The 12500-nt window shown below is 47.7% G+C and overlaps 1 protein-coding gene across 6 annotated transcripts in view; it reads right to left on the reverse strand.

The window, feature by feature from the left end:
* The window catches only part of DIP2 (disco-interacting protein 2), a 183117-nt gene that overhangs the window by 19585 nt on the left and 151032 nt on the right, over window positions 1-12500 (reverse strand). For all 6 annotated transcript variants that reach the window (XM_070121894.1, XM_070121893.1, XM_070121892.1 and 3 more), the window contains one exon: window positions 1611-1739. In XM_070121894.1, the coding sequence (XP_069977995.1) occupies window positions 1611-1739 (129 nt within the window). The remainder of the gene's footprint in view (window positions 1-1610; window positions 1740-12500) is intronic.

A 12500-nucleotide genomic window follows, 5' to 3' on the forward strand; every position in this document is an offset into this window, starting at 1 on the left:
GCATGGTTGTGTGTATGTGTGGATGGTGTGTGGATGTGTGCATGGTGTGTGTGTGTGCATGGTGTGTGTGTGAGTATGTGTGTGTGTGTGTGTGTGTGTGTGTGTGTGTGTGTGTGTGTGTGTGTGTGTGTGTGTGTGTGTGTGGTGTGTGCACTGTGTGTGTGCATGGTGTGTGTATGTGTGCGTGGTGTGTGTGTGTGTGCATGGTGTGGATGATGTGTGTGTGTGTGTGTGTGTGTGTGTGTGGTGTGTGTGTGTGTGTGGATGTGTGTGTGTGTGTGTGTGTGTGTGTGCATGGTGTGTGTGTGTGTGTGTGTGTGTGTGTGTGTGTGTGTGTGTGTGTGTGTGTGTGTATGGTGTGTGTGTGTGTGTATGTGTGTGTGTGTGTATGGTGTGTGTGTGTGTATGGTGTGTGTGTGTGTGTGTGTGGATGTGTGTGTGTGTGTGTGTGTGTGTGTGTGTGATGTGTGTGTGTGTGATGTGTGTGTGTGTGTGTGTGTGTGTGTGTGTGTGTGTGTGTGTGTGTGTGTGTGTGTGTGTGTGTGTGCACGCACGCACGTGTGTGTGTATGTGTGTGTGTGTGTGTGTGCATGTGTGCACGCGCACGCACGTGTAGTGATGTGTGTGTGTGTGTGTGTGTGTGTATGTGTGTGCATGTGTGTGCATGTGTGTGCATGTGTGTGTATGTGTGTGCATGTGTGTGCATGTGTGTGTATGTGTGTGCATGTGTGTGTATGTGTGTGCGTGTGTGCATGTAGGTTTGTTTATGCACATGACCAGTTTTCACACAATCAGTTGCAAATGTGGATATGATTATGAGGCAAGTATTTCTGCAAACACACTAGCTAATGCCAGTTTGCCATGTTTATTCATATTCGTTACTGTAACTAAATGATGAGATTAGTATTCTAGTATAGTGCAAATATCCTAATCCTCTGCAGAAACTATTACAATATAAAGATTCTTCTTACGATACATAAATTAATCAAAATGGAATCAATGGATAATATCTTATGACAAAAATCATGAATATGATATTACTGTAACTTTGCAATGAAGGACCATACACAAATGCAACTAAATCACTGAAAATACATTTTTGATTTTTGTCTTATAAAAAAAAATTAACATCCAAATAAAAAATGGTCACATGTTGGATTTTACTGCTTAAGCTCAGAAATGAATACACAGTATCTTTCCTTCCCCGTCCCCCTACCCTCTTCCTCCTTCTCCTCCTCTCTCTCCTTTGCCTGCCTTTTCTCCTCCTTCTCCTCCTCCTTTTCCTGTCCTCTCCTCCTTCCCCTTTTCCTTTCTCTCCTTGTCCTTCTCCTCCTCCTCTTTCATCATCATCATCATCATCATCATCATCATCATCATTATCCTTATCCTTCTTCTTCTTCCCCCTTCCCCTTCCCCTTCCCTTCCCCTTCCCCTTTCCCTTCTCCTTCCGGCTCTCACCCCCTGAATAGACAAAAGCTTCCCTTTTCCCCTTCCTGAGAGAGTCTTTCCCTTTCCCTTTCCCTTTCCCTTTCCCTTTCCCCTTCCCTTCCCCTCCCCCCTCTCCTTCCACTCCCTCACCCCCCCACACAAAGCCTCCCCTCACCCCTTACCTGAGTCGCGGTGATGCCTGTCCGGGGATCTTGCCGTCATGACCGAGGACCGCTTCGACGGCAGCGGGAGATTCTTGGGACGTGACTGGTACTGTGCCAGAGCCTCCTTGACGGCCTCCTGGCGCACCTCTGCAATGGAAGAGCTTTGTCAGAAATCCGACACGAAGGAGAGGTTGGCTCCTGGGTAATATAAGGTCAAAGATTTTTTTTCTTTGGGCTAAACTGATTGTTTGATATGATTCGTTTGAATTTTTAAAAAACAATTAATATTTCTCAGTAATCAAGTTACGCTTCCGTGGAATGCGTTAAATCAAGAGAATTTTGCTATTGAAAAAAGACACTACTTGACCCATCCATTGTCATTTCTCTCAGGTATTAACTACAACTACGAGATGGTCAAAAGGCAATGAGAGAGAGAGAGAGAGAGAGAGAGAGAGAGAGAGAGAGAGAGAGAGAGAGAGAGAGAGAGCAGAGAGTATTAGTTTGGTTTGGCTATTTATTTATATATATATATATATATATATATATATATATATATATATATATATATATATATATTATTATTATTTATTTGATATAAATAAATATATATATATATATATATATATATATATATATATATATATATATATATATATATTTATGTATTTTATTTATATAGAGAGAGAGAGAGAGAGAGAGAGAGAGAGAGCGAGAGTGAGGGAGTGAGAGAGTGGGTGAAAGAGAGAGAGAGAGTGAGTGAGGGAGAGAGAGAGAGAGAAAGAGAGAGGGAGGGAGAGAGAGAGAGAGAGAGAGAGGCAGAGAGAGAAGAAGAGAGAGAGAGAAGAAAAAGAGAGAGGAAGAGAGAGAAGAGAGAGAGAGAGAGAGAGAGAGAGAGAGAGAGAGAGGAGAGAGAGAGAGAGAGAGTAGAGAGAGAGAGAGAGAGAGAGAGAGAGAGAGAGAGAGAAAAGAGAGAGAGAAGAAAGAGAGAGAAGAGAGAGAGAGAAGAGAGAAGAGAGAGAGAGAGAGAGAGAGAGAGAGAGAGAGAGAGAGAGAGAGAGAGAGAGAGAGAGAGAGAGAGAGAGAGAGAGACAGAGAGAGAGAGAGAATCATATAACAAAAAAAAACTATAAATAATCTGAACTGCATGCTTAAAAAATGCGTTTCTATTAGTCCATATGAATGAAGGACTTGTTAACCTACCTGTCGTGCTGCTGAATTTTCCATGGCTTCAGTGCGAGTTGCTTTTAAAACAAATATACACATCGATTCACCCGTGATATAACACAAACGTGGCTATCAGTGCTTGTAATAATTAACAGAAAGCAAGCCACCTGAGCTACGATATCAATTTCGACAACAAAGACGAGCATTCAAACACAAACAGCGCGGCATTCGAGTGTAACCGTCTTGGGAAGCCCGTATTCCTATAACGCAAAAAAATCACGCAGAGAATTATCAACTTCTGTATATGCAAAAAACGAAGAACACGAACACTGCTAAGCAATCCCCAATAATTTTGGTTAAAAGAAAACATTGTCAATATCGCAGTTATACATTAAAAATAGAAAGCATGATCTTAACTTTCGTTAACCTTCTTTGTAGGCGATTGGCAGTCCGACATGTGACCGCTAGGCGCTTACCTGTGACCCGCCGACGCAATCTGACGACAATTTCTAATTAGTGTCCGGTCCATCAAGTATATTTGGACAAAGACCATCTTGTGGCCCTAAACCGATGCGCGCCACGCATTCGTCTCGGGCACTTTCGTTGAAGAGATTTGCAACTTTCTCCTTTCGTAGGCATCCCTTATCGCCTTCCCTTGGTCGCAGCCGACATTCTAATATCTAAGTGCAAATTGCTTGCCATTGGCACAAAGCGTGCCATGGAGACATGTGGTAACTCGCCCAGACAATGCCAGCTGTTCAGAGACAAAGTAACGGATGTGGTTATGACCTCAGCATCGGAAGCATCGCCGGCATTATGTCAGGATGTGACGATTTTGTTTTACTGTGGTCGAGGATAATGATCGCCGCCTGGCCGAACTATGGTGAAAATCCCGGCCGCTCGGGATTTCCTCGCCGACACTTGTCTTCTGTATCCGGAGTCTTCGACCTCCGTGACTACCAATAACTTTACTGCGTTTGACACAAAGATCACGAGACATGTCCCAACGTTCAACAAAACTCAAAATAGTCGAGCCATTCTCTACATATGGCGAGAGGCGTTCCTTACAGGAAATGCTTAAAGCATTACCAGGACAAGAGGTTCCCGAAGCACACAAGGTGAATCTCCCACAAAACGAGATTGCATCAACACTCCACCGCAATAGGCAATTTATTAACAAATTTACAGGGTAAAAAAGACGAAAAACATGTCTTCTACCATCTTCCACCAATGCGCAGTTATACACATCCTTAAAAAACAGATAAGCTAAACAGTAAACAAACAATCCCCCCTTGAGCTGACACGTGCGCGGTGCCCCGTCGCCCAGGAATGCACGCCGCTCGTCTCCAATCTTTATTCCTCGTGGCGAAGACGTAACCGCAGAGAGGTGTCTCGTTACCCGGAGGACGAGCGACGCGACCAGTAGCCAAGGCAACAAAAACAAAGGCGATGCCGCAGGCCCTGCCTCGCATAAACCAGCGGCGCGATTCGACGTCAACGCTGCTTACTGGACTAAGTTCAATTTGCAACGAGAAGAAGAGGGAGGGAGGAAGGGTAGGGGAAGAGGGGAGGGAAGGAGGGAGAAGGAAGGAGGAAGGAAAGGAACGAGAAATGAATGGATAGATGGGTGGAGGGGGAGATGAAGAGAGAGAGGGAGAGAGGGAAAGGGAGGAGGGAGAGAGGGAAAGGGAGAGGGAGAGGGAGAGAGAGAGGGAGAGGGAGAGGGAGAGGGAGAGGGAGAGGGAGAGGGGGAGGGAGAGGGAGCAGGGAGAGGGAGAGGGAGAGGGAGAGGGAGAGAGAGAGAGAGAGGAGAGAGAGAGAGAGAGAGGGAGAGGGAGAGGGAGAGGGAGAGGGAGAGAGAGAGAGAGAGAGAGAGAGAGAGAGAGAGAGAGAGAGAGAGAGAGAGAGAGAGAGAGAGGTGGAGGGGACAAAAATCAGGAGCCCATAAATAACGTTACAGACAGACCCAAACAACTTATCCTCGCAGGGAAGAGCCTCATCTCGGAAAGACACTTCAGGATACACGTCAGACAAAAAAAAATATCCCCACCTTGTTCCTATACCCGAGGCTACAATGCATCCTATCCCACACCCGTTCCCATCCTTCATAGCAAAAAATCTAAAGAACGGCTGCACTACAATCACAACTGCCGACTTGCGCGAGGAGAGTCCGGGTAGAGCAGAGCCACTTGGGGAAAGAAGGGTGATGGGCCACAGCAGCCAGCCACCCCACCACAGGTGTGCTCACCGTGTCCACAAACCGGTCGTATTCCACACCATGACTGCCCTCTCGCACTCACTCACTCACTCGCTCAGAGACAAACGCACACAATAACAATGACAATAAAAACAACAATAATACTAATATTACAACTAATGCTGCTGCTGTCACTAGTACTACAACTACTACTATTAATAATAATAATAATAACTACAAGAATAACATTAACTACACTAATAAATAATAAAAATGATAATTACAATATCAATAAAATCATTAAAGAATATCAAAATAATAACAAACAAATAAGCAAGGCGTCACACAAACACCTTACACCAAAGTATGAACAAAATGTGCACAAGAAGAAGCAAACGTAAAAAAAAACAAGAGGTGACTGAGCGCAACCCAGCAGCAAAGATGTCACCCAATCTCTGGCGATGACTCTCGAAATTATGGCTCTTCTCGATTTCACAGAGATCACGCGGATAATGTTGCATTCGCGGTGAGCGCTGCCTGTTACCTGTGGCAATGTGAAATATCTTCCGGGCGCGCCGCAGGACTTCCAAGAGGAATAGCATCGGGATTCCGTCGCGCACAAGGAGCGAGTCCTTTCTGAACTGGCATCCCGAGAGCCAATTCTACACCAAGGAAGAAAAGAGACGCCTTTCATAATGCCGATTGTTCGCTTGAATAAGACGTCGTAGGAATCCTTCACTTTATTTTTACGACGCAGAAATACTTCAGTTATTTCAGCCCATGAATCTAAAAAATAAATAAATAATAATGCATACAGCGTTCCTTATCGCTTTCACATCGCCCGTTCAGCGAGGTTCAGCAATATGGGAATATAATTCTCTTTGACTTACTTTACACATGTACGTGTAGAACCTCAGCTGCAAATCAAATAAACAGAGAGCAAGGCACTGGACCGCGGCTGCAAGAGGTCATGCATGAGGCTGCATGTAGGAAGACCTCGCGCCACAAGATCCTTCCTCTCACGAAGGACTCTCGAGAAGGAACCGCAGCAATCAGGAAGGAAACTCGAGGAGCCCAAGGCGCGCTACAAGTCCACCCTCATCCTCCCTCCCTCCCTCCCTCCCTCTCTCCCTCCCTCCCTTGCTTGCTCTTCCTTCTGCCTCGACGCACTGCTCGCCTTGTCCCGCCAACGCACTCCCACATGGCTCGCTGTCCTCGGGGGCTGGCTGCCTCGTAAGGGCGAAACACCCTCCGAGTGCCGTTAACCCCAGGCACGCTGTGACCTTTGACGCGCGCCGACCGGAAACTTACGTTGACCCAATATACGGCCATTACACAACTTGTCAGCCGGGGATGAACGGGGCGAGAGGCAGGCCGAGGAAACGCCTACATCCATGAGTCACCGTCCGCGTCTTCCACATCGGCTTATGGTGCTCCTTTGGACGTTGGAAAGACATTTTGACTTCCTGGTGTTGTTGTTTATATACAGATAGAGAGAGAGAGAGATAAAGAGAGAGAGTCGGAAAGTGAGTGAGTGAGAGAAGGAGTGTCAGAGAGCAAGAAAGAGAGAGAGAGTCAGAGAGAAAGAGAGAGTCTTAGAGAAAGAGAAAAAGAGAAAAAAGAGAGTCAGAGAGTAAGAAAGTCAGAGAGAAAGAAATAAAGAGAGAGTCAGAGAGAAAGAAAGAGAGAGTCAGAGAGAAAGAGGAAGATAGAGAGTCAGAGAGAAAGAGGGAGAGAGAGAGAGTCAGAGAGAGAGAGAAAGTCAGAGAAGGACTGGGAGAGTAACTGACTGACTGACAGACAGAGAAACAACACTGACAGAAGACATTTAAACTTCTTCCCAGGACCCGTTTCTCCGTGAAAGGTCCCATAGCAGTGGCATAAACAGAGCCACGACTTCACTGCGCTTCCTAAACACACTGACCTTGACATTCAGCATAGTGGTCGTTTTCATGGCTGATAAACTTCCCTTCATAAAATTTCTCCGTGCAAAGCGGACGAGGTCATGAGAAGTGACGTATTGAGTTGAACTATTCTTAAACTTCACTGAGGAGCCAGACCCATCAAGGAAGAAAACGAAACGATAAAAAACATCGTCGTCAGTTTATCGAAAGCGTCAAAAATGATCTTAAGAAAAAGAAGCACAGTCCAATCATCACTACAACCATTAAGAAACGAACATCTTGAAGACACATTATCTTCATTCAAAAACTGCTTCCTTCCTTGTTTCTTCATGAGAGATGTTCTTCTAATCACACCCAGTTTCGTCCGCTTTCCTCGTTAAATCAACCTACGGCCATTGCTTATCTTTCTTGTCTTATTAATGTTTACGTGAAGGCGCTGTACCGAATCTCCTAATAATTCAATGCTTTATCTCCACCCGCTATTAAATCGTTGCGGTTCGCCAGCCCCAAAAAACTCACTTGATGGCACCATAAAAGTCAAGGGTAGTTAGGGAATGAAAGCGTTTCTTGGCCGGGGAAAAAACCCGACAAGCCATTCTTCGTGCCGGCGACGCTTAAACCCTTTCCGCCGCCCCCGAAAACTCGTAGGGGCGGAACGGGCACCAATCGCATTACTCCCGCCCATTCAAGGCAGCGCGTGACATTTGCGTAGCCCTCCACGTGAGTCATGGCAGGGCGGAGAGGCGTTCCTCGCGCGACATTGCTCATCCATCCTGGCTCATTACCGAGAGATCGTGACGCGAACGAACATCCGAGGCGCTACGTTACAGATCCACGAGAGATAAACAAATCCTGTCTTTTGTGTGATGACGCGAGAGAGCGTCGGGTTTCCTCTCTTCTACTGGCGTGGAGTTTTATAGAGCTTTAAGCGTTTTTATTTGGTCTAGTATCTATCTAAATCGATTGAGGACATGTTCGATTTTGTGGGTGAACAGCACTTCCACATCCGATATCCCGGCACAGCCTTGTGATTCATTTCCGCAGCGGGGAGGTCACCAATGTATTTATTATATCTCACTCCAGAAAATGTCTTGTCTGGTTAACCGCAAACCTTGGGAGAAAACAAGCATATATATATATATATCTTGCTATGTTCAGTATGCCCCGCGTCAAACAAGTCTCACCGTTTCTCCTACCTTCCCCTGAGCTTTACAAAAAAAAAGAAAAGAAAAATGATAGCGTTGTAAACAGCACGAGGCGGATCATGTTACTGCATCCCGCGACACGTAGACCCGCGTTTCCCGACAGATAAAGCGTCTTTCCACACCTAGGGTCTCTGGCTAATCACGTTCGTACCGTCATCGTATTTCACACCAGTTGTCAAGATACCGCTGATACCGCATGTTGGCACCACCTGTCACACTTTTTGGGCAAAACCACCTGCTCCGGCCTCCCCTGTCTGATCTCTTAAGCCCGACGTGTTTTGCCATTTGCGCCCAAGTGCCCTCGCGATATCAAACAACACACCAAAAAATAAACAACCCCGAAATCAACGCCAATAAGCGACGGTCGTACGACACACGTCCGACCACTTTCACAACAACATGCCACTCACTTCCACGAGTCCATCTCGGCGCCGGCCCTCCACAGCTGCCCAGTGATAAAAGGATAGACCTCCCTCCCCTGGCACGCCGTGATTGCGTCCTTCAGAAGCGCCCGGCCGTCCTCCTAGCCCTTCTGCCCCTTGGCTGCAGGAGAGAGCCATCACCTTCTCGAGAATTTCCCCTCCTCGAACCGCGGCTACGTCCGCCCTTCTTATCGGTCCAGTCAATCAAGCTGCTCGAGAAGGCGGCATGATCCTTGTAATTATAACTGGAAGGTCCAGGTTCTTGAGGGAAATCACTGGAAGGTGAGAGTTCGCCGCGGAAATAGTTCCGGCGGCCATTTCCGATCTCGGAGGGCCTGGACATCGCCCAGTCGCTCCGACGAAGCCCGACAACCATGGCCGCGGCAGCGCGGGTAGGGCTCGTGCACACCTGTGCCATCGGGACAGTGCAACGCCTCACCCTGTTAATGACCGCCTGGCCCACGCACACCTACTGGCCGCCTGGGCGTAGCCTGCGTTCAGCCATCTATGCATTTCAAAAACTGAAGGTCGTCACATTCAGTTAATCGCTGACTTTGAGAGCGACCGATCATAAGCGTCCCCCAAATATGACTCTACTGCAAAACATATACAATGGCGTGGGATTACCCCCATGAAACATCACATACGTCTCAGTTTTCGCTGTATTTTGAAACTAACAACTACTAGATGACGAAGAAGTGAACATTACAGACGCATTTCCCGCCCAGCCGTCGGAAGTGCGAGTGCGGAGCACATGTAATCGGGTCAGATTTCAAAATGCAATCTGGTCAACGAACCAAGCATGCGACCGAATGCGATTGCGCCGTCCCCATATTACACAAACAATAACGCAGGCGCCCTCACGCTTCGACTGCGGTGAATCTATTCGAAGCGTGTTGCGGACCTGCAGCACCCCTCCCAGCGAGAGCAGAACAGGTCCCGGCATGACGAGACCGAACAACCAGTAGCAGAGGTATAGTGTTGCCTACGTCTTGGCCCCCCCCCCCCCTCTCGGCATTCTCACCCTCACCTGGCTTTCAGCAAGCACGGCGATACACAGCGCAGAGACAGCGTGCGGCCACGATTCGTGAAACGTGATCTCCATGACTTGACACCCGCCCACCTACCTCTCCCTTCCCAGCAAGCACACCGCTCGGAAACAACCACGCGCTCTCCACTCGCCTCCAGCGCCTTGCCTCCCCTCGCCCCCGAGATCCCCACTCCTGAGCCAAATCCAGCCGAGGCGTGGGCGTGTGGGCGCGCGGACGGGCGGACGAACAGCCAGCAGAGGCAAGCGCGTGACATGCACGTCCTGACCTGCCGTTGAGCTCCCGTGGAGACCGCTCAGCGCGCGAAACCTTGAAGCGAATAACGGAGACGCGCCTCCGCCCAGTCACCACCGCAGCGTCGTCGGGAAGGCTGGATCCATCTGCTCGGATCCGACTCCAGCGGCCAAACGCTCGTCCTTCTGCTGAATTGCCTTAAACCAAAGAGCTTTTTCCTTTACCATCGCCGGGTTAGCTCTCACAATTCCACTTCAAACAAAGGCTGAGAGGAATGCGTCACTACCAATGCGAATGTAAAAGGGTAAATAATTTTCCTGGTGCGTCATGTCCATTAGCACGAATACAAATTGATACATGACGTCATCACCAACGCTCTAAGAAATACTCGTTTAACAAGTATTACTTAAAATACTACTGCTAATAAATCCTCCTTGTCATAAACCCATCTTCGATCCCCCGGAAGCCTAAAATTCCACGTTCGATCATTAACACGTTACTAACAAACCGAGATTCATGGAAGGGTTGCGCCCACGGGGCAATCGGGCAGGGCGGGCGGGTGGGGTGGTACGTGGGTCGTGGAAGCACCTGGCACCGTGCCAGACACACTACTCCTTGATGTACCACCTCTCTTAGAATCAAGGCTGAATGCCATTTCCTGATAGCTCTTTGGTGTAAGTTTACTCGGAAACAGGAGAAAATATATTCCGAATTATAATACTTTCGTGCTCCAACACTCTCATAAAATTTCTCACCTTCACTTAATATTCAAATCTCGCGTAATCAAGGATGTGCACCTGAAGCCATCTTCCCGGTAAAAAGTTGGGTCGTGCCCATGGATTTTACTTTTCCCTGGAAGCCTCTTGCATCATGTGGCAACTCCGCCCACGCGCCGAGGGAAAGCGACCTCAACGAACTCGAATATTGAAAACGGACATTTTATTTCGACAATACAGATGACGAAACAACTGAGCGACCGGGTCAAGTTTTGTGACCGACCCGATTCTGCCGATGTCATGGCTGAATAATACATACGAAAAACAGGTCTCCGATCATCAAAAGCGAAGAAGAAATCGAAACCTTTCTCGCTCTCTGAAGTGAAGGCCGTAAGATAATCGCATTTCATGAAGCCTGGAAATCTGACCGAGGCTCGAAACTTCCGAGACGGAGCGGACCAATCGGAAATGGCTTCCCCGACAGCGGCTCTTACCGGCACTCCCGTTGTAACGTTTGCTCAACGCTGTATCAAAACTACTCTTCGATCCTGGTATTCTAAGAAGAAGTGCGGCTACCGCTTGCTGCATTCACAGAAACGTCTATCGCCACTCGAGCCATCGCTATAAACAGAAGCTCTTCGTGTTTCTCAAAATCATTACTATTCATACTTCCCGAAGCAACGCAATTAGTGTCTTCCCTGTTATGACTATCATCACGGGTCGTTTCACCGCCGTCATTGCCCACTGAAACACGGTTACGCTCTTGCTTACTGCAAGTCATGCTACCTGCAAGGTTTAGTCGCAAGTAATAGTATTGCGGCCCTTATGGGCTGGAAAATAACTGTATCACTGCTTTTCTAATAGTTTTTATCTATTAGAGAGAGAGAGAGAGAGAGAGAGAGAGAAAGAGAGGGAGAGAGAAAGAGATTGGGAGAGCGACAGAGAGAGAGAGAGACAGAGAGAGAGAGAGAAAGAGTGAGAGAGAGAAAGAGTGTGGGAGAAGGAGAGAGAGAGAGAGAGAGAGAGAGAGAGAGAGAGAGGGAGAGAGAGAATGAAAGAGTGAGAGAGAGAGAGAATGAAAGAGTGAGAGAGAGAGAGAGAGAATGAAAGAGTGAGAGAGAGAAAGAGGGAGGGAGAGAGAGAGAGAATGAAAGAGTGAGAGAGAGAGAGAATGAAAGAGTGAGAGAGAGAGAGAGAGAGAGAGAGAAAGAGTGAGAGAGAGAGAAAGAGTGAGAGAGAGAGAAAGAGTGAGAGAGAGAAAGAGTGAGAGAGAGAAAGTGAGAGAGAAAGAGAGAGAGAGAAAGAGAGAGAGAGAAAGAGAAAGAGAGAGAAAGAGAAAGAAAGAGAGAGAGAAAGAGAAAGAGTAAGTGAGAGAAAGAGTGAGAAAGAAAGAGTGAGTGAGAGAGAGAGAGAGAGAGAGAGAGAGAGAGAGAGAGTGAGAGTGAGAGTGAGAGTGAGAGTGAGAGTGAGAGTGAGTGAGAGTGAGTGAGTGAGAGTATTTGCATGTGGAAGGAGAGCGAAGACCCGGAGTGTCCATGCTGCATACCCCGTGCACCGTGACCCTCACAGGGGGCCAACTAAGCTTCACTGCCGCAGATTATTGACGAGGGCGCGACATCTCCGAAGCGCTTCTCGCCCTTCCTTTCCGGGAACACTTTCCCAAAGCCTCCGGAAAAGCTTTTCAAGTCTGAGTCGCCGTTACTTACTCTACAACACTTTTGATGTTGCTGTGCGAGTGACGGGTGGACCAGATAATAGCAACTTTTCATGCAATCCAAAAGCGATGTAGACTGATAAAATATTATATATATATGTAAATCTCTTAACGAGTGTGCCTGCCATACGGGTATGTCCCGCCCTACATTTTGCACACTGGCTGGTGTCTGTGCGTACGTCGGTTAGCGATGTCCTCTTGGTACCACGGAGCCAACATACCACGAGGCCCACACACGCCACGGTAATAATAGCTGAATGCATCTACGCCCACGCCCACACCGTCAGTCTGATCTGACTTACC

Source organism: Penaeus vannamei, chromosome 5, assembly GCF_042767895.1.
Source record: "Penaeus vannamei isolate JL-2024 chromosome 5, ASM4276789v1, whole genome shotgun sequence".
NCBI lineage: Eukaryota > Metazoa > Arthropoda > Malacostraca > Decapoda > Penaeidae > Penaeus > Penaeus vannamei.